General features: G+C 37.0%; 1 protein-coding gene across 1 annotated transcript in view; it reads right to left on the bottom strand.

Annotated features, from left to right (window-relative positions):
* COL25A1 (collagen type XXV alpha 1 chain) overlaps positions 1–23,768 on the bottom strand; it is a 464,458-nt gene that overhangs the window by 92,751 nt on the left and 347,939 nt on the right. Inside the window, exons 11-12 of the mRNA XM_082728561.1 lie at positions 12,286–12,312; positions 10,225–10,269 (exon numbers count right to left, since the gene is read on the bottom strand). Coding sequence (XP_082584687.1) covers positions 10,225–10,269; positions 12,286–12,312 — 72 coding nt within the window. The remainder of the gene's footprint in view (positions 1–10,224; positions 10,270–12,285; positions 12,313–23,768) is intronic.

The following is a 23,768-nucleotide window of genomic DNA, read 5'->3' as shown; positions in this document are numbered from 1 at the left end:
AGCACTAAAGCCTGCTCTAGTTGGGTCTGTAGGTACAGAAACTGGGGCCTTCTACGTATTTCCCTATATCCTTCCATCTGCTCTTTCCTGCACCCCAACTGCCTCGGGGGGTGGGTAGCAAGCAGGAAGTGGGGCAGTGCTGGGTTTATTAATTATTGTGTCATCTAAAGTTCCCACAAGACCCTTTCAGAGCATACACATACCGTCATTTACCTGACGAACTCACCCTAACATCTGCTCTTCCCTAAGAAGAAGCACTCACAGAATAGTGAATTATTTTAGGTGAAAGGACCCAAGCCAGTTATTCTTAACAGACAAAGAAGCACATTCAGAGAATAACGTTCCAGAGGGAAATACCTACAAAGAGCAGATGTAAGATCAGAGCCCAGGCCTTCCAATTCCCCATCTTGTGTGCCTTCTATTTGAGCAACTCATGTCTAAAAGAAACCTCATTCACTTTTATTATGCTTCTTTCCTGTTTAACTTGAGCATGAAAGAGGAAAGTGGCTTCAGGAAGCCTCCAGTCTAATCTCAGGTTTTCCACCTCTGGTCTTGTGACATAGAGCAAATCGCTCAAGTTTCTATGGGGCTCAGTTTTCCTTCTCTGAAGTGTGTGAGAGTAGATTAAATGCTTGCCTTCTCTTCACTCTAAAGGACTAAGATGTAGTTTTATTATTATTTTAAGTAGGAACTTAGAAAATTTCATTCAACTCACGGTACCTATATAATAATATTATTATTATTATTTGTTGCTGTTGCTGGACTCAAGATGTCACCTGGTGATTTCCTTATTCCTCAGACACTGATTATACTCGGCTCAGAGCCCAATTTCACAGGTGAAGGAAGTATCGAGTCCAGGGCTCCCCGGACCCTTCTGCTGGGGTTCATCGTGGTTTTGTCCCAGACCAGTTCAGATGGGTCAGTCAGTTCTCTTCACCAATTGCCTCCAAAACCCCACTCTTCCCAGGCCTTTTGTGAATTCAGGATATGGTGTTCCTGGGACGGTCTCACATCACAGAGCAGGCAGCTTTCCTCACTTGCTGGCTTCCACCCTGACTTTCTCTCTCCTCCCTTCTCTCCTACACCACCCTGGGCATTCAGCTTTACTCTCTCTTACGTAAAGCAATTTAGTAGTTTCTAAAAGGCTTCTGCTTGCGTGCCCAGTCTCCAATTCTTTTCTACCTCCTTGCCTACAGGCAGAGGAGTCTTTGTAATTTGGTGAAAGAAAAACCAGAAAACCTGGGCAGTTGGGTTTGGTTCTATGTCAGAGAATCTGGCGTTCTGTAGAAGGCTCTGTCTTGTTTATCTAATCAGCAAAATCCCTCCCTAAAATTAGAATCTCTCTGTCCATAACGGTAATACGAATGCTAATGAGTAGAAAGTTGATAGATCTTTCAGCCAGGAGCCTAATAAAAACATTCTGTTTCAGATAATCTACTGAAATGGGTCTTAAACTGATTAAAGTAATAACTAAACTGAACCTAGTAATCAAACCTTCATTATTCATTTTTTTAAAGTACAAATGTTTAAAAATGTAAAATAAGTAAACATAGCAGTTTTATCAATAATATTATGGCATGGACTCTCTCAGAAATACGCCTGCGAATTATCACTGTTTATTTCAGTTTTTGTTCTGCTAAGAAATGTAACAGAAATGTACACAATATAATTTGAACAAAGAAATTCAAATACAAAAAGATAGCTAAGAATTTAGTGGTCACAGGAAATAGCTAAATTGCATTAATTTGGGCAAAATTTACATTAATGAGAATTATGTGCCTTGAGTACAACCCTAATCTTTGAAGGTCTGTGTAGAAGTCCACATGGATGACGCCACATTCCACCCCATAGTGCTAATATCCTCTCTTCCTCTTCCCAACCCTCATCCTCTTCTTCACCAGGAAGGGCCTTGGAGGCTGCGTGTGAACCTCACAGCCTGCAAGCTTTGCCCACAGCTCCCCACCCAGAGCGGTTCCAAGGTTACCAACAGGTTTAGGGGTGCCTACACCAGCTGTGGGGTTGTTCACGGGACTATGGACCTGCAGAAGAGGCCAATACAAGCACTAGAAGCAGAATCAGGACACGTGAGGCAGAAATTCTTGGGTCGTGGACCTACGATGTGATCAAGAAATGGGGAAACTGGGCTTTGAGTAGTCATGCCTCCTTGGCCCTCACTCTGTGGGGAGGGTTATACCATAGGAGGGACAGAGGAGGCATCATGAGAAGCACTGCTTGCCTGAGTCTAAGGGAAACGCTATCCAGTATCACCTTTGTAAGTAATTTATGAAAGGTACCAAAAGGAGCAAAAACCAACCAGAGAGCATGGTGTCATAGAGAACTGTGTTTTCTGTATGTATACAAAAATTGTTCACCATGTACATGCTTATGGGGGAGAGAAGACTGAGAACAAAGACATGTTTTAGGAAACTATAATCAAAGTGTTAAGTGTTCTAGGACTTGCAACATGACACGCCCTTGATAATATATTGACTTTTTAAAGTTTTAAAGCCCAGCTAATTTCTTCTTTCCTAAAGCATAGTCCTTAATAATAAATCTATGTGCACTTTGAATGATGAATTATTTTTTTTCTCTTGGGAAGAGAATGTACCTAATTATTAATAGAAATGTTAAGTGGTTATATCCAGCTGGAAAAATTCTAAAGATCAGTGAAGAGTAGTAGAAAGAAATAATAGTTCTTACTAACATTTGCTTATACACCCAGGAGGCTTCTGAGTCATGGAGTTATTAATGCCCCTAGAACATAGTCGGTTCTTATTTAATATTGTAAGAATATTTAACATTTTAATAAAGTTACATCTGTTACTTTATTTTTCCTGATTAAACATTCAGATAAATATTTTAATCTTCATTTGATGAATGAAAACACTAAGGCTCAGAGAAGATAAATACCTTGCCCAAGGTCCTACAAATACTGAAAAGCAAAACTAGGTTATTCTGAATTTAATATCCTCATTCTTTTTTTTTTAATAAAGGCTTCAGTTAGTTTCATTTTTTAAAAAAGATTTTATTTATTTATTTGAGAGAGAGAGAGAGAGCAAGCATGAGGGGGGAAGGTCAGAGGGAGAAGCAGACCCCTGCTGAGCAGGGAGCCCAATACGGACTCTATGCTGAGACTCCAGGATCATGACCTGAGCTGAAGGCAGTCACTCAACTAACTGAGCCACCCAGTCACCCTACTAACTGAGCCACCCAGTCACCCTAAGATCCTCATTCCTTTTTTTTTTTTTAAGATTTTATTTATTTATTTATTTATTTGACAGAGAGAGAGATAACAAGTAGGCAGAGAGGCAGGCAGAGAGGCAGGAAGAGAGAGAGGAGGAAGCAGGCTCCCTGCTGAGCAGAGTCCGATGCGGGGCTTAACCCAGGACTCTGAGATCATGACCTGAGCTGAAGGCAGCGGCTTAACCCACTGAGCCACCCAGGCACCCCCTAAGATCCTCATTCTTAATGGTGGGAGCAGAGTCATGCACAGTGAGAACAAACTACCTGGCTTTGAAGCTGAACTCTAATACAAGCACCTCGGTAACTCTGGGTAAAATATTTGTCCTCCCAGTTGCTCGTTAATATAGTGGACATGCCAGTTCCTCTTCCTGGGATTGTCGTGAGGAATAAGTGAACTAATATGCACACCACACTAAGATCAATACCTGATACTAAATGCTGAATAGGGGGCGCCTGGGTGGCTCAGTGGGTTAAAGCCTCTGCCTTCGGCTAAGGTCATGATTCCAGGGTCCTGGGATCGAGCCCCACATTGGGCTCTCTGCTCAGCAGGGAGCCTGCTTTCCTCTCTCTCTCTGCCTGCCTCTCTGCCTACTTGTGATCTCTGTCTGATAAATAAATAAAATCTTAAAAAAAAATTCTGAATACATACACCGCGCTTTTCTGTTCTCTGCAATGGGCAGAGAAGACAGAGAAGAGAATCCTGAAAGTAATTCAATTTCTCACAAATTAACCCTTCTGATACTGATACCGTTTCGCAGTTGGAAAATGGTCACGATCTCTTGGCAGTGTGGTCTCATAACAAATGAACGGAATTGGGTAGGTGCTAAACTGTTAGGATTGTCACAGTAAGTTATTTCATTGCAATGCCTTTTATTTATTTATGTACTTTTATATGTTTATTTATTTATTTCAGAGAGAGACAGCAGGAGCGGGGGTGGGGGGTGGGTCATAAGCTTGGAGAAAAGGTAGACCATGATGAATACAGAAGCCCCATTATGATTGGTGATATGGTATTTTGGAAACCAAATTCTGAGAGCAAGCTTGTCTGTAATTTAATTTGTAAGTGGTGCACCATAGGGGTAGTTTCTCTCCCTTCGCCAAATGCTGGCCACCTGTTGGGTCTCACCTAAGTCACCTGTCTATTCAGAGAAGCATCACTTGGCATTACTTGGCTCTGGGCACCAGACTCTCTGCCACAGTCCTTAACAGAATTGTGACATAACAGGCTTTTGGTATAACTGTTCATTTAATGTCCCCATCCCCAGTTATGCTGGAAATTCCATGAGGACCGGGAGAGATGGTGTCTGGTACCCAGTAGTAAGGGCTGTATGGATGACTGAAAAAAATCAACAAGTCAATCAGTGGACCCATTTATGGGAGGTTTTTTTAAAAACTTTCCCAGATTACATACACAATATAATCAGATGTAGTAAATCAGTATTTTTGTAATCCCTTCTGGAAAATATGGTGTTCTTTCAATTAAAATGGAAAATAAGGGGACTTGATGATCTCATAAATCAAACCCATTTGCTTTGTTTGTTTTGGGACAGTCTGTGAGCAGCTTGCCTTCTCTCACACCCTTCCCCCAGGAATCCCTTTCCCCAACTTTTCATTCTTCCCTCTCCCGATATTTTAGTAGAATGACAGAATTTTGTAGAATGATAACTATTATCAAATTCTATAGTAATATGCCTAAATGAAGTCAGGGGGAAAGTGGTTTAAAAAAATCTTTACTGTACTTCATTTATTTCAAGCCAACATTAAACTACCTCTTGTAACTAACTTTTCATTCCTCTCTAAAGGAACGTAAAATTAATTACATGCAGAATAGAAATATTGTTTGTCCCACTTAAGAAGTAAAATTGAGTGAAAAGCCTCTTTAAGAGTAAGCATGTATGCAAAAATGCCAGAGAATGTATGAATCACACTTAAGGAAAAAGTGATTTGACTACATGAAATGTTCTGTAATAGGAAAATGATGATGTCTCTTTTAGAAGAAAGAACGCGTCCTATTATTATAGTTACTAGAGAAAAAAAGTCCTGTATTCTGAGAATTCTAATGTACATAACTGCTAACTTCAGAAGAGAGAAAAATTCATAAAAACAATTCGTCTCAACTTTAACCTGCAAAATGATTGAATTGCTGTAAGATACTTTCCCTGAACTATTAATTAATCTGGAATCAGAAATCAATCACTTCATTTACTCTGAGTATTTTTCCTAAAGTCTAAAGTCAGAAAGTCACAACTATACTGGATAAAAGGACCACTGAATAAGTTCTGCTATAGGAAACTTCTAAACTAACCAACCAGAAAACAACAGAACTATACCGTATTCAAATCCTTCAGGAATTTGATTCAGAGCCAAGGAAGCCAAAGAAAAGAGGGTATTTAGTTGTTACAGTAAGTGAATCAAGAATAAAAAATATTGAGTTCATCGAACAGTGCACTGAACAGACTTGAATAAACAGCTTGACCTTTATAAGTCTGAGAGCTTCAATTTATCTGTTCTCTAAATACACTTACAATAAAAATGCCATTAGAAGTATGCTGTGAGGATTAATGTCAGTGAAGACCATGATGAGATCCACAGATAGGAGATGAAAAGGAATTCTAAATACCATAACTATAAGCTAATTAAAATTTAATGTTCCTTAAAAAATCACATAGCTATCTGGGCTAGACTCGTAGATGATACACTAACATCATTTTTTATTAGAAGATGATAACGCTAGCATCATTTTTTATTTATATTATATATTGAAGTTTAAAAATAAATTTCAGAAAGATCCATGAATAAGATCTTCTGATATTTGTCTTTTGCGTTGGAAATAATCCCTATGACTCTGGAGCCTCAGAAATACTCTAGCTTGCCGAGACAAAATAATTGGTTCTTAATCCTGAAAATATTTATTATTATTTTCATGGTAACAAACAGACAAGGCTGTTAAGTGCACCAATTAGACTTTTAATGTACCCTGTCTCTGTTCCCAGATCTCTTCTTCAGTGCTATTTGCCCAGTAAACTGTCATTATGATGATTCATTTTTATGGGTGCTAATTAATGTGAAAATGTGGAGAGAAGAAAAATGTAGGGTTCTAATATCACTAATAAAAGTTGAGATTTTGAAAGTACTGATACACACATATAAGCAAAAAATTTTTTTTTGTTATATTCAGTTAGCCAGCATATGGTACATCATTAGTTTTTGATGTAGTGTTCAAAGATTCATTAGTAGTGTACAACACCCAGTGCTCATCACAACGCATGCCCCCCTTAATACCCATTACCTGGTTATCAAAAATTAGAGACAGCAATTAATTTTGTCAAAGGAACTAACGTTTAAAAGATAGTTTAAAAGATGGTTTAAAAGACGATTCTACCACAAAGTTATTTTTAAAAGCTTCCACTTTTCCAGTATATCTGAGATGTAGGGTTTAATGGTCAAATATTTAGATATACACGTAAATATATGTATGTATATATGTATAATATGTATGTATCTCTTCATGTATGCATGTGGGTGTGTGAGAGAGAGAGACAGAAAGACAGAGAGGGATCATGAATAATGGGACACAAACAAAATGCTAATTACACCTTTAAACTAACAAGATCTATTGCTGAGAATTACAATAGTTTGTGTTCAATACGATTAGCTAGGGAAGAAGAGGACAACTTTTCATACATATAGGTAAGACTTAGCATAAAATCCCACCCTAATTGCTTTGGCTGCTGACAACAAATTGGAAATTATGGAAACAAGAGCTTTCAGAAATGGGAACTGAGAATGCTAGAAGCCGGTTGACTCGAAAATGAGACACAGCTGACTCTATCTCTTAGAGACTTAGAAATAAATAAGTGCAACCCCTGGTCTCATTTCACAAAGGAAATGTGAAATGAGATGGAAGGAAACTGAGCATCCTGACCCCAGGGCAGCGCTCTAGGGTGGGTGAGTGGGGAAAGAGCCAAGGGACAGAGAAACATTTTACCTTCCTGTGTAATTTTGCATGTTTGTGTTCTTCCTATCATGATTCAACTGGCTTCTCCTCCCTGCTTAAGGGTAAACCTGGGGCTCATTTGCTGAAACTCCTCCAGTGTGATACTATTCCCACAGACAGTAACATGTATTGAGCATCTGTAACATTGCCTTCACTTTAGAGACATTATCTGGTTAATACTGCAAGGTCTGTATTTCTATTTACACCTGAGCCTTAGAAACATTTAACTTGCCCAAATGAGAACTGGGATCTGACCCATTCATTCTGTCTCTGACTATAGAGTCCACACATTTCCCCTCCATACCACACTTCAAAAAGAGGCTCAGGAGCCCTTTGTAGACTGTGATGCCAGAAAGAGCTAGATTGGGGTTCACTGCCATGGTACTGCTTATGTAAGTCCTCTCCTAATACAATCGGAAGAACTGGAAGACCATTACAAAATAAAAAATATTCAGATTAGCAGTTAAGGTGACCCACATTTGAAGGAAAATAGTGGGAAAAAAAAAGTCACTACCAAGTTTATTGGCCAAAACCAATCACCAATTTTGTCAGTCTGAATGGATGGAAAACAAATAAAATACGTTTTAAAAAATATTTTACTTTCATATTTTAAAAGAGAAAAATCTTTCTATTTTCTAGTTGTTATTCTGTTGTGTTTCTGATGGCTAGAAAATCATATTTTCCCCTAACCATTATCTGAAAAATATTTTCTAAGCCACAGAAATACTTCTTTGAAAGTGAAATTGTAATGTGGGAAAAAAGTTTTCTCAAGACAGTTTGAGGACATTTAGGTGCTTTAAAAAAATTATGTCACTGTAAGCTCTTGTCTTAGAAAAGCAAATTGTAGACATCCAAAACATATTTCATATACTTAATCATAGAATTATTACTCTTTTTCCAGCTTTGTTTTTACTGTCTAAATGACTTGCAGTTTCAGTGAAGGACTCATGGTTTTGCACTTTACTTTCCTAAAGATAATATAGCAAATATTACAAATGTTAGATAATGACTAGTATTAACAGAAATTTCATCCACAAAGTTTTAGGTTAAATTCTATGGAGTAGGAAAATCAATCGTAAACTATGTTTTGCTAATACCTTCATAAAAGTGTGAAATTATTTAGCTTCCCTAGGTCTTATAGAAAACACTTTAAGATGCCACAAAGATGTATAACAAGACATAAAACTGCAAATATTAACTATTTCCTTGAAATATAATTTAACCTTGGTGACTAGGACAAGAAAATGTCACATTCCTTTCTCTTGCTAAGGAAATTGCATATTTCCTTTGCAAAAATAAAGAATATGTAGTCTTCATAAACATGTATGTGACAGTTTTAAGGTTGTTTTGTTTTAGGTTAAAGGTTTCTATAAATTTTCATGATTGTCCCAAAGCTGAAAAAAAAAAAGAAGCAAAGAAGAAAAAGCAAAACATTAACCTTAAGGGTATAAGCTTTGTTCTTCACCAGTGTTAAAAACATTTCTCTTATATCCATATCTGTCCTTTCAAAAATATTATCTTGACTTACCTAACTTCAAAATCAATCTTAGAATGAGTATAATTCCAAATTTTTATGTATCCCTCCATGATCTACAATGCTCTTATAGAAAGTTAAGCTTTGACCTTTATCAGGATTTGTAAAGCAAACAGATACGCATTTTATTAAGTGGTAAACTGAGCAGTGACTTAGGCAGTTCACTCCTGAGGAGTATTTGGTTTGTGGACTAACGGATACCATAAGCCTTGGTTGAGGACATCAGTTTCACTGCGAATTGAGTAATTGTGGAAGCACAGAGCCTTGTTTAAGATACAGATTGATCACATTTCCAGAATTTCACCAAAATAAAACGAAACGAAAGTTTCATTGTAAAATCCCCCTGTCATAAAGGCATTTAATCTTCACATCGACCCTAACAGGTGGAAACTGTTACTGCCTTCCATTTACAAACGAAGAGACCGAGGCCAGAGAGTTCAAGGACTTTGCCAAAATTCATGTGTCCTGTAAGTGGCAGACTCATGCTTTTTGCTAGCCCCTCTGTAGGTTTTAAATAGTGATTGTTAATTATCATCTTATTGGAGAAGAAAAGATGGACAAAATGGAAAAGTCCCTAGCAGGTCTACTCTGTATGTCAATATTGGGCTGCTTAAGATTTCAGAATTTTATCCAGAGTGCATGGATTTAAAATTTTCTGTTGAATGCAAGCTGATGGGAGTCCAAAAATCCTGTGGGAGACACGGGAAGTCCCTAGCTCAGCCAGTCCCTGGATCCTTGTAGATGGGCTTTGTTAGCTGCCCCTGTGATATTCCTGGTCTCTGTGAGGTTCCAGATTGAAAAGCCAGTCAGCACTGTTGGGGAGCACAGAAAAGCAGCCTTACCTGTGGGAAGATTCTAGATGCTTTGTCCAACCAGTAAATATGTTGCAGGAGTAGATGTAACCACACACATAGATACGTCTGTGTAGAGTTGTGGGGGTTTCTTATTTTATTCCCCCTTCATTATTAACAGTACAATAAAAGTGTACTACCAAAGCTTGGCAAGTCTATTTAAATGCTGATTTTTCTTAACAGTAAAAAGAGCTTACTCCTAGGTTCAGAATATTCCAATAGGTTCCCTCTGTAAGAATAACTTTTGTTAATGAGAGAAGTAACACATGTTACTTTTGCCATGCCAAGAATAAACTGGAGTGTATTTTGTTTATCACAATTAGTGTTAAACACAACATTTTTCCTATTCTATGTATAAGAAAGATATAGTTGTATTCCTATAAAACTTATCAAAAGAAAATGGAAAATTTTCTAAGAGTTTCTATTTTATGCATCATTAAAAATTAAAATATTTGGATCTTTTGCACCATAATTTCCCTACATTTCAAAAGTATATGTAGTGTTTTTATAAGTATGTAAACTTTTTACTAACATTACTAACTAGAATGATTTTGTAATTTTAACCCTTTAAATGATCAGAAATAGTCTATAGAACTTACCTTTTGACCATTCACCCCTGGAATTCCAGGTTCTCCAACAGAACCCTAAGAAAACACAGGATTAAATTAAGCAGACGAAATCATAAAATATTTCAACTTTATATATTTGTATTGCATTAATTATGTGAGTCATAACCTTACCTTGCTAAAACAAGCGCAAAAGGTTAAGGTTTCAGATACATATCCACGGAATTCAGATATATAGTAATGTAAGCAGATTCATCAAGCATTCTCAGAAACCATGGAATTGAATTTAACCATGTTTTTAAATATCCACTTAAACCTAATATGATTTTAAAGAAATTTACATCATAAATTGGAATCCACAACTCTCAGAAGACCACATGGCTCTAAATTTTGGTGCTTTTAAGAAATAAACAGGCTTAGTTCCATCTGGGAAAGCCTAGCAGTAGCAGTAACTGTTGCATTTCAAGAGTTTAAATGCCATAAAACAAAAGGTAATTAAAGTAACAACCACTTGTTCCACAATTAGTCAAAAAAAAGCACTTAGGCTATAAACTCAAATTTGCTGTATTTGGAGCATTTTCCCCTGGACTTTCAGGGAGTACATTTAAGCCAGGAGAGTGTGAATATGTCTTCCAACAACTGGAAAAGGTGTTACAAATGTTAAATACTGACTAGGAATAAAAAACAGCACATCAAATATTAAGTAAGTGTGTGCGTGTGTGTGTGTACACATGGGCACACGCACACTGGGGTGATAATGAATGGTTGGACGTAGGTGGGGTGAACTGAGAATAAGAAAGCTAATAATCACCTGAGAAAATCTATGACATTTACCTGAATATAAAAACATTAACAAATATTTTCAAATAGTGATGTCATTTCCCCTTTCAGGCTCCGGAGAAACCATTTTTAAATAAAATGTGTTTATTCTTTGTCTAGCCTAGAAAACAGATTTTTCTCAGTTCATGTATGAAATAAAATTTCTTTAATAATAATGGGAAAAGTTTTTTTAAACAGTAAATACAAACCTAAAGCTGCTCTAAAAGAGGAAGTCTATTAAAAATATAGTCACTATAAAAATATACAGCCATTATATGCAAAACAAATTGAGATGGCCAGTTCCTTAGTGCTTTAGGTAATTATATTGAGTGGGTCATTAAATGACTTCCTGAAGCCTCAGGCAGTAATTTTACCCTGGTTGCATGTGGATTAGGGTAGCTTTACAATTTCACACCATGCTTAATAGAGACATTATTGCAAAGGACAAAGTGTTCTTATACACAAGTTGTCTCACAACTCATTGGCTTTGGACTTGGTTTTGTAGGATTATATTTCAACAGATGCCGCGTGCCCAGCACTTGGGGGATAAAAAGTCTCCATCTTTGGTGGATTCCAAAGATAAAGAATAATCACTTTTCCACCTGTTGTAATGCAATTGTTTTCTTTAGTTTTCTGTAGGTTAGATATCCTTTTCCCCCCATTGTGAGGTGGGAGTTATAATAGGGAAAGGGGACTTAGCAATATTTTGTTGGCAAAAGGCCATCTACCTACTACTGATATATTTACTACTGTATACTGATGTAATTTTAGAAGTGCTAGACCACCTCCATCAGAATGTAATGGTGAATTCTGATGACTGGAAAATGACAATCAGGAAGTCATTTTTCAGATTACCTTGCAAAGGGAAACACTTGTGGACCAATGGAATATAGTTACCATACAACAAGCATGTCTTCTGTTCTGGTCTGTTCTACGATCATTTGGTCATAATACTTGAGCAGGACCATGCAATCGATCTGCCATGTCCTATGACCCTTCAAATTCTGAGCTTTGTCACAATGCTTAACATTAAAAATTCAGTAATGTAAAGTTCGGCAGAGAGCTTAAAAAGAGTTTACTCTGGATTTATTGGATTCCCTATAATGGAGTTGATTAGAAATCTAAGGGCTCACACTAAATGATTGTATTTTTAGAAAGAAGAATGCACAATCAAGATGTTTCAGCATGGCTTACAGTAGCTAATTCTATTCACCTCTCATGCTAGCCATTAGGCAATGCAAGTATAATTACTTCCCCGTACTATTTATACTCTACCTTTTGTCCTGGAGGCCCCAGAGGACCCTAAAAAAAGAAAAATTATTCAATTAACATAATAATGTAACCATTGAAACTTAAAGGACCAATTAAAACTGTCCTAGTCTGCAAGCTTCTCTATGCTGTGCAGAAATATGCTGATGTTTTGTATGCCAAGGAAAATGGAAATTATTGGTTGGAAGTACACAATAGGTCTTCTCTCTTGTTTTCTTTTGAAAAACACTAAGCATCTGTAGAAGTTTTTCCTTTCAAAAAAAAAATCTTTGCTGTTCTGGTGCATCTTTTTCTTCAAATACCTGCAAATCCATCACCTCCATCTCATTTAGAAAGCTAGAGTTGTTGTGGCTAGAAACAGAGAAAATGCAAGGCAGTTCCCAGAAAGCAGCTCGTTATGTGACTTCTGCATCTGCAAAACTTCAGTAAGCAGATTTGCAAAGGGAATCACTGAATAGCATGACAAAGGAACATATTTTGTTCGATTCTTCCTCTTATGAAATGTGGCCAACTGACTGGCACAAAAAACTTGTTTACAAACTAGGGGATGCCAAGGTCAACTGTGGCACCGAGGGTGTACCAGAAAAGGAAACAAAAGATGCTGTCAGTTGTCGATAACCTATGACACTGGGCACACTGGAGGGGTTAGAATATTCCGGAAGATGGATGGGAATATTTACATATAAAATGGAAATATAGCAGTTCTGAGATTTAGCTGTTTTTCAACCACAGTCAGCATTGGGATTCTGTTGGCTTTATGTAGAATTAGATGCAGGTTTGGGATGGTGGAAAAGAGCACAAAGACATCCAGCTATAATTCTGACTATTTATGTCTATTTTTACATAAAACATTGAGCATTTTGCTACTAATTCAAAAATTCTTTTAATGTTAGTATAGTTTAACAAAGTTACACTTTATAAGTGATGGTAAATGATAATTTATGACTTCATGTTAACTAGTTCTGTATTCTGTTACATCTAATGAACGGCTAACCTATTTTCAATGTGTGACATTTCAGTTAATCAGCATCTTAATTCATACTCTGTAACATTAAAGAAAGCATAGAGTGCACATTAGAGGGAGAATTGGTCATGCATAATTTTTATTAAAAATACACCACGTTTAGGACCATTCAGAGAATCTGTTCCTCATAAATTATTTTGTAATCCTCATAGGAAGACTAAGAATTTCCTCACAAAATCAGCTTTAGGTTATTGAAAGTGCACAGTGCAACATCACTTTTCTGTGTTCCTTTTTTATTTACTCAACCAGCTAGCTTCTTAATGAGCTGGGTATCTGGCATATCTCTGTAGTCAGAGAGCCTTCCTTCCCATTTCATGCCTCCTATTTAAAATTCTCCCTGTGTTCGATTTTGCAGAGAAAATTGAGGCTATCAGGTGAAAATTCCCTCACCATCATGTCTCTCATCAATCCAAACCCACATGGACCTCCTTCCTAGCCAGAGGGAGAATAGGCACCCCCTCCTCTGCAGACAGATACATCCAATACACTTTGGAATCCATCCTTCCCTTGGTCCTTGGGGATCTTTCTCCATCAATTATCCCTGCATCTGTATCAGAGCCTCCTGCTTTCCACTAGGTCCTTCTCCATAGCCCATAAACAGGTTTAATCATCTCTCTCTTAGGTAAATTGTTTGGGAAGTGAATGCTAATGCTAAGTAAAGGCAGAATTTGGCACTTGTAGCGATAGGGGAGCTGAAAGTAGAAGAAGACTTGGGTTTTATTGTGGTCTATAACTCCATCTGCCCCACCATCTCCAGGGCATTTCACTTCTTAAAATGTTGATGTTAGGAAGGAAATCCTATAACAAAAAGTACATTAATTCAATGTTTAGACTGAGAATGGATAAGTGCAATTCGAAAAGGTTTGTTTCCATTTAAACCTAACCTTGCCACTTGAAAAAAGATTGTGCAGTACAATTGAGTTTTTCACTGCATTGATGTATAACTCAGGAAGGGAATATTTCATTGAAAAATCAGAGCAAATTTGAAATCAAGCGTTTTAACAAGCAATTAACATTTCTGTATTTTCTAACTTGGTCTCTGTTGCATGACCACATTAAAGTAAAGATTTAGAAAGACGACCCATAACTGTGAAATCTACAAAATTATATTGCCTATTTTAACACAATATTTCATGAAAATCAAAGGAGAGCTATAGAGAAAATAGATACAAAATTTTTCTTCATGGTTAGGAAACTACTTCTATTTTTGCTAAACTCTAAAAATAAAAGTAGTTTTAAAGATGTAACATTAATTTTGAATTGTGAATACAAGTCTTGTGGATTATTCAGAACTATGTTGCCAAGGATATTTTCTCAGCTACCAAAAATGTGCATACAGTCCTTTGATCTCACTGGCAGGAAAAATGGTAGCAAGCCAAGGACAGTGTCATCTGTTACTAGCAGGGGAGTGGGAATTGACTGGAGTTGGACAGAAGGCACAGACATACTTCTAGAAGTATACACACACACACACACACCCCAAATAGTTACTTTGCTGATCAAGATCTTACTTATATGTGTGTTTTGAGTGTCCTTCGATTAATAAACCCATTATACACCCATGACATTGCGGTCATTAAATTCAAGTTTACAAATGAAAGCTTCACTGCTCAAAAATTGACTTTAGGGACTCCTGGGTGGCTGTCAGTTAAGTATCCGGCTTTGGGTAAGGTCATGATCCCAGGGTCTCAGGATGGGGCCCAGCACTGGGCTTCCTGCTCAGCAGAGAACCTGCTTCTCCATCTCCTGCTCCCTCTGCTTTTGCTCTCTCTATCAAATAAATAAATAAAATCTTCTTAAAAAATGGATTTTGAAGTTAGAGTATGTTATGGCCAATTGATTAAGATATTTATACTTGACTAGTTTTGTGGTTTCTAGAGCAAATATAAATTAATAAAGTAACAAGCAAATGCCATATAACCATTCATTAACCTATCTAATCCTCTTAAATTAATTTATATTTTCAGCCTGCTCAAAAGTCATTACGAATAATGACTCAGATGAACAATGTCATAAGTTCACTACTCATTGGTCACGTTAGTGCTTTTATTATTCCCAAAATTAAAGACAATTTTTCTAGTGTTGTAAGATTTCTAAAATAATTCCATTATTATTGTCTCTGTAACTTAAGTTTGGATTAAATAGTTTTCTAAAATAAGAGTCAATTTTTCACCATTTTTATTAATCAATAAATTGTTCCTTTTTAGATATTTTCTTGGTGGGCACCGTTATGTTTGCATATACTTTATAGAGACTCAATTTAAATGGGAATAATCTGGTCCTTCATTATTCAAAATAATTTCTGTGCATATGTCTCAAGATTAAAAACTGTTCACCATATAGAATCTCAACATATTAAACTGTATTTATTCAAGTTTAACTACAGAAGGGTCAGACTGTAGTTTAAAGCTTAAAATACATTTATTTTAGTATAGATTTCAGGCAATGTATTCAAAAGATAAAAACCAAATGAGCCATTAAAAAATCCCAAGTGCCAAGTACTAATATCACCCATCTGCCGATGGGTGATAAATTTTTGGTTTAAATTTTTAAACCAAAACTTTTGTGATCTTTTGGAGGAGGCCATGGAGACCCATGCAATGTTGTTAAAACTTACAAACTATGCAGCCATCAAAAGAAATGAAATCTTGCCATTTGCGACGACGTGGATGGAACTAGAGGGTATCATGCTTAGCAAAATAAGTCAATCGGAGAAAGACAACTATCATATGATCTCCCTGATATGAGGAAGTAGAGATGCAACGTGGGGTTTAAGGAGGTAGGAGAAGAATAAATGAAACAAGATGGGATTGGGAGGGAGACAAACCATAAGTGACTCTTAATCACACAAAACAAACTGAGGGTTGCTGGGGGGAGGGGGGTGGGGTTATGGACATTGGGGAGGGTATGTGCTATGGTGAGTGCTGTGAAGTGTGTAAGCCTGATGATTCACAGACCTGTACCCCTGGGGATAAAAATACATTATATGTTTATAAAACAAAACAAAACAAAAAACCTTACAAACAACACAGCGCCCTTTATTTTCTTTCCTGTTTACCTTTGCCCTTGCTAGATTCCATTTTTAAATATCATAAAATATGTGGACTGTGGTGAGCAAGTCATTCAGAGAAATGTGAGCGTCCTATTTGATTAACTGCCTTCACCAAAAAATGTGTGACTCATGGACTGGGAGTGACCCTCTACCCTTCCTGCTCCAAGTATCCCTCTACCTTCCTGCTCCAAGTCTATCAGATAATTACTCAATAATCTCTCCAGCGTGCTCTCTTCATCACCTGCATCACTACAGCCTTGTTCAAACCCTCCTCTCTCCCAGCAAGCTGATGGGCGTCCACCTGAGGGCCACTCTGTCTTTAATCTCCTTCCACCTCTCTGCACATTGCTACCTGAGTGAGCTTTCTAGAAGCTAAAGGATTTATACCTTTCCTCTACTGAAAACCCTTCAATGGCTTTCCATAGCTTTTGAAAAAAGTTGGAGCTCTTGTAATGATGGTAGTTCACCACATGAGCCAGGCTTTTTTGTCTAGGCACTGCTCTACCTCTGGCTGTCTGCTCCTGCAACTTCACTTTGGTTCCTCTCTCCTCTACCCGTTCCCTCATTCAAAGCTCAGTACCCCCACCTGTGGACCTGGTCCCCTTCTTCTGTTCTTCAAAGCACCCCTAAGATAGCACTTCTTTCATAAAATTTACCAACAGTATTGTAATTGTCTGCCTACTTCCTCCTTCACTAAATGTCTTCACTAAACGCATAGCAGCTGGCATATGGTAATTGTTCAGTGACTCCTTTGCATGCGTTCATTAATTCATCTACTTAATAGTTTTCAAGAACCCTTTGAGTATCAGGCAATGCTCTTGGTGCTGGGGAAACAGCAGTGAACAAAATAAATAAAAATGCGTGCCCTCCTAGACTTCATAATCTAACGAATGGAGAAAGAGTAAAAAAATAAATGAGAAAATACAAAGTGTGTCAGGCGGTAAGTGCTAAAGCAAATGGGAATAAGGATTGGGAGGAGTAGGTGTGGTAGTATTCTAAAATCGGGGCAGTGGGGAGGTCAGTGAAGACCTCAGTGATAAAGTGACTCTTGGACGGAGCTCTGAAAGAGGTCAGGCAGAGGCATGTGTAAAAGAGGGAGAAGAATGTTCCAGGCAAGGGAACAGCAAGTACAAAGGCCAAGAGGGGGCACATGAAAAGTGTATTTAAAAAACACCAAAGAAGCTATAGGTACAAAATTGAAGGTGGGGATATGGACAGGGAAGGGAGACTGCATTTGTATGGAATTTTAGATTTTTGTAAGCACAAGAGTGTTTATTTTGAGGATAATAAATATTACAGGAATAAATAAATACATATAAATAAATCAAGTTCTTCTTGTACCATAGACAATAGTGTCTCAAGACGGGAATGAGATTTTTCATCCTTGCATTTACCCAAGTCATTCCAACACTACTGGAATATGCCAGTAGCCTTGAGATTACCTTAAGTGCAAAATGAGAGGAGGAATTTACTTCAAGCCTTCTATATTAAAACAGAAAGGAAAAATCATCTTAGTTTCATAGTCTCATTAATATGGAAAGTGTTGTGGATGTGGATGTAGGTCCAAGGTCTCTAATGCACTTCAGAAAGTCATTATGTAAACCATATCTAGAATTATCCACTCAAATTAATCTTCAAACACACTGTTAAGAAATGGATATTTCTATAACCATTACTCATTGGCTGCACTTTCCAGCTTGTAAAAATTTTAAAAAGCATTTTTTAATGAAGAAAAGCTCTTTTAATTAAAAAAAAAAGCTTGATAGATCATGGAATGGAAAAAAATTAATGAATTCTTCTGACACCACCGATGTTAGTCCAAATTTGATTGAGGTATTAATTACTTAAACAGGATGCAGAGTTTCTAAATGATGTGCTTTAGGTTGCCTCTTGGGAGGTGTTTTAAGGCAAGTTCTGGTTGCCTGCTATTAGGAAATGATGTTCTGTGTGAGCAGGGGGCGGACATAGTTCCTGTTCTGTCCCTGATGGCTAACAGTAAAATTTGAAGCTCTGAAAGCTGCTGGTCATTTCTGGATACAAGAATATACAACCAGCTTCTGTAATAAAAAGCACAGGGAACAAGAAAGAGGTGGTCCATCTGTGAAGGGGAGAATAAAAGCCCCAAACTATTAAGCCATTTAAAATTATTTCCTTTTTGAGTTAAGAATCTTCCCATGATTTAATAAGAGTTAAGCAAAATGAAGAAAATACATTAAAGTCAGATTCTGTAGGGAAGAATGATAACACATCTAATCTAACTTTTGGTGTCATAAAATATTAGTACCAGAATTTCTCAGGGACATGGTATAACAAACTTTAATCGTAATTTTTTCAAAGATATTAACTTGGTCAAAGGCATCACAAGATCAGAAAATGCATTAACTTAGTTTATAAAGAGTAAGAGGAAATTTGAAATAAATAATGAAAACTTGTCTTGCTTAAGAAGAATTCATTAAAGATGTACTTATATAAAATTCCATATTCTACTTGGATGTTTTGATGAGGGAAGGTCAAGAAACATAAACTCTAACTACTATTATATGTATGTCTGGAGTATAATTCAAGTAATGTTTTACAAGATTCAGATTTCATAGCTTAAGTGTGTGGAAATGCCAAACTAGGAACTACGGGGAAATGTTTAGAATATAAGAGAGTGTGCTGAAATGTTTTCAGTGTAAAAGCCAATGATTTAGTTGCACTGGGTATGAAGGAATAAAGCATAAACAAGAAAGACCAGGATAGTGCTGAGATGGGAGAGCCTCCTATCTTGTTTTGAGTCTTTCATGGACTCTGTCTTCAGTCACACTTAATCATTTATATTTTCCCAAGCAGTCTCCTATTAGTCTTCACGTGGAGTTCTTAATAATTCTTCGAGTCTCAGCAGTCATAACTCACTTCCTTTGTGAGCCTTCTCCACTGTTCCCAGACAGAGCTGGTTTTTATCCTCTGTGTTTCTCTAGCACATTTTAACCAGCTATATTTTATTATATTCACATATTTATAAAATCTACTTGACTAGGCAGCAAATTCTTTAGGTCATATATTTTACATCCTCAGTACCCAGTTTGTGCCTAGCAAATAAATATTGACTAACCTGAAGCAATGAATTAATGAACATAAAAATTATTAAGTGACATTTATCAAATTTCCTCCATAATCTTATCACACAAACCATCATACCTCTACCATGGGAAAGAGTTCAGAGTTTTGAAAGACTTGTTCCTCTTTAAATATCTGGGAGTTTTGTGTCAATAATACAGCCCCATAATTTCTATTATTTGAAATAGTTCTTTTTCTTAAAAAAAAATTATTTATTTATTTGCTTGAGAGAGAGAGAGAGAGAGAGAGCGCGCACATGGGGGATGGAACAGAGGGAGAGGGACAAGCAGACTCTGTCCTAAGCACAGAACCTGATCTGGGGCTCCATCCACCCTGAGATCCTGACCTGAGTGGGAACCAAGAGTCAGATGCTCAACCAACTGAGCCACCCAGACACCCCTGAGTTAGTTCTTTTTTTTTTTTTTTTAACTTTTCTAAAACAGGTCTACTTTAAAGACTATCAGTAGGATGACATGTCATTCTATTAATTCATGAATACTTGACTAAAAAAATTTTTTTTAAGGATAAATTATTTTTTTTAAAGGAATAAATTCTTTCTGACTTCTCTATCTCAAGGGCTGAGTTTGTGGAGAGGGGGAAAGGATGAGTCATCAACTGGTGTTTCTCAAGATTATGAAGCTGTGACCTCTGTAAGGAAGGTCTCTTAAAGCTCAGGAAATTAAAGAAGTAATCCATTTTTTTTCACTACTTAACAAAACCAGGACCCAAGACAAAATATTGAGCATTAACTACCACCTCAGATTAAAGACAAATCTAGGTATTTGAGAATCTATGTTCTGATTAGGTCCCAAAACAGAGACTCTATCACCTCTCACCAGATATCCAGAGCTGAAATTAGCTCATTCCATTCCTTCTAAATACTTAATAAATTGTTTCTTGTTGCTGAACTCAAAATGGAAATGACCCGGAAAGAAAGAAAAATTAACAGGCTTCCTCTGCCCTCTGTGATTAAGCACACTTCCCTAGTGTACCATAAAGGAAACAAATTTATGGTTCACGAAGGCCTATCACTGTACACTACACTCAGTAAAAAATATTTCTATTGAGTAACGTATAAGTGCTTTTCCTATTTTAAATCAACAATGCTGAAAACCACTAGCTGCTAAAATTTAAATATCCCATGATCAGCAGAAGGAGGACATAAATTTAGGACTATAATATATACTCATCTACTCTTCATGTCTATTTCCCACCTAGACCAGCACTGCCCATCAGAACTTTCTGGAATGATGGAAGTGGTCTATTTTGCTTGATCTAGTATGGTAGCCACTAACTACAAGTGGCCATGGAACCCTGGAAATGTGGCTATGCAATTGTTTGGAATTGGATTTAAAATTCTATTTAATTAATTTACATTTCAATAGTCACGTGGCTAGTGGCTACTGTATAACAAAATGCAAATCTAGACTTTGGAAAACACAGAAGGCTTCAATCAGGTGAACTGAATTCCAGTCTATTTCTGCCAGACTGCTTTGTGACCTTGGTCAAGTCATTTAACCACTTTGATGCTGTTTCTTTATCTGTGAAGTGATAAACTAGATGATTCCTAAGATTTCTTCTAAACCTTTTACACCCTGCTTTAAAAATAGCCACATAGTGTGACCAGAAATTTGTACAGTTACTTTTCCGCTATTCTCATGAAAATCAGTGTTTTAGTTGCACCATGCATATTCCTGCACACACATATAGTCCAAATAATCGTTAAAGTACAACTGAATTTAAGAAGATGAAGGAGAAAGAGCAGTTTTATGGTAGTGCTGTTGCATTGATCCTGCCTATTCCCACTCCTGGTGTGCAATGACACTTGTTGGGAGAAAACTATAAAGCTGAATCCTTTTATTAGTACCTGATTTATTGATTCATTGATTCTTATAATTCAGTCATTTAGTTTATGCACAATAAGTACCAAGCACAAGTATTGTATGACATGATAAATGTTGTGGAGAGAAGAAAGCTTCTTACTTAGCTCAGTGTGAAGGGGTGTGAATACGTGAGTGTGCATGAAGTTTTTTCAAAGAAGGCGAGCTAAGGAGAAGTCTATTTTTTAAAGAATCCACCCAGACACGTGGACTCTGTTCTGCCCTTCGCCCTGGGCTGGAGGTCTCTTGCTTTAGGGCCCATGCTTTAGAGAGTTCTTCTTGGGATGCATGCCTCACACTTGGCCTCCTGAATTCAGACGCTGCTTTGGGCAATAGGGACCCTAGAATTCTTTGCTCCACTGACAGGAGCTCATTTCAAGGACTCTGAGTTGCCTCTCCCTCAGTTCTGTTTTTCCAAAGGTGAAACACATCACTGGTATGCACAACAATGAACTGGTGTAGGAAGCAGAGAGGTGGGTATTTTAAGGCGTGTGGGCATAGTTTGATCTTTGAACATTACAGAATGTCTACAGGTGACAGCTCCTGTCTCATAAAGTCGAGGGATGAGGTAGTTGTGGGAAACAAAGGGAATAGGCCCGGGCCAAGGGCTGGGACTGGGTTATAGCTTTCTCCACATGCTGCCACACTCTGGCTTGGATCTCCAAGGAGTGCAACAATTTTGCATTTGAACTTTCCAAATCACTATGAGGACATACCTTTGAAGGTCATAGGTCAGAACATATTTTACTTGCCAGTTTATTAGCTTGACTTATCCTTTTAAATATTTCAGCACATTGTATGAGGGCATCCATTTATATTATTGCCCTAAAATGTGCACATTTGCCCTTAATCTGCAGATGTAAGGCACAGAGCTTATATGGACATGACTTTGTTTTGAAAAGTTTCTTCTTACTCTAGTAATGAGATATGAGTATTTGGTAAAGAGATTTCAGTGTCATTAAATATCATCATACAAGAGTGATTTATTTTGCCTCAGTATAGCTCTATAATATGTTGGATCCTAAAGATAAAATAAATGATAGCTAGAGAGGTTGATGATACATTTGAAGGGGACAATTTTTAAGGTTTTCTTCCACTAAAACTGAATGTATGACTGTTTTTATTGTATCTCATTATTTACAGAATGTGTAGATGTGCATATATAATATGGATAAAGGGTTATGTAATATGTGTCTGTGCATTTACAATGAAACAGAATAGAATGACAGGACTTTAGATCTGGAAGGGGTCTCAGCTATCATTTGGTCTCACCAGTTTAATATTTGTCTAATATGATACAGCTAGATAGACAAATTTAAATATCTAAATTTGTCTAATATGATACAGCTTTCCAGACCTTTAATTGGAACCAGAGTAAGACAGTTAAAAATAGAGTTGATGCACATCGTAGACGCTAAGGAAGACAAAACAAGATGGAGAATAACACAGACAGTAATCTATTCAGCCTTGTAGACTATCTTTTCAAACTTGTGTTACTTGATTGTACTCTTATACCACTATAAAAATGCTCCTTTAAAAGTCTACTTTTTTTTCTAAGTCACTGAGCCAGCTTTAAAGACAAGTCAAACTTCATGCTCTCCTACCACACCAAGGTGACCTTTCAACACCTCTGTTGAAGTCCATGCAGCCAGGAATCCAAAGTGAGTCCCTCTGAGTTGGGCAACTGGACAGGGAAGTGGGCAGCACCAGGAGAAGAAGGCATTACTTGTCTACTTTCCCTTGGTCCGTTTGGAAAACCTAACATTACAGGCTCTGGACAAAAAGCACCAAGGAGATGGGAAGGATTCTGCTGGTGTGGCCTTTACTTGGACTTCATGGACAATCAGATTAAGTGAGGATAATAAAGCATTCGAGAGGTTGCTAAGGTATCCCAGCAGGCAATGTGCACAAATGAAGCAAAGCAGTGTTACTCAATAAGATTCCACTGTAAAAATCAAGTCTAATCGCCAAATATCCTAGGATGATGTTGATCATTTTTGTTATTGTGATTTGGGCTTTTGCTTTCTTCGCCAGATTAAAATCAAAAAGCGAAGACTGCTGTTGTCTCCCATGTCTGCCATCCTGCTGATCAAGACAGTTGACAGACCAAAGTACAGTTAAGTAAAATGAATTTTGGGGGTGGGAGAGCAAAGCATTGTAACTAAATATATTTAAAGTAAACCTTCACATATTGGTTATGTCAATTTTATTTTAAATGAAGCGGAAGCAATTATTTATGTTTATTTATGTTATTATCAGCTAACATAAAATGCATTATTTGCACTTGACCCTAATGTATTAAATGATTTGCAGGAAAAATTAAAATAAACTGAACACATCTATAACCTGTTCAGACATAAGTCCAAATTTTACTGTAAGGAACAATAACAGCAAAAGTACTTCTGAATTTAAAAAAAAAAAAAAAAAACTCTGA

Source organism: Mustela nivalis (assembly GCF_964662115.1).
Source record: "Mustela nivalis genome assembly, chromosome: 4".
NCBI classification, from domain to species: Eukaryota; Metazoa; Chordata; class Mammalia; order Carnivora; family Mustelidae; genus Mustela; species Mustela nivalis.
Note: the sequence above shows the minus strand (reverse complement) of the source record. Positions and strands in the feature narration are given on the sequence as shown.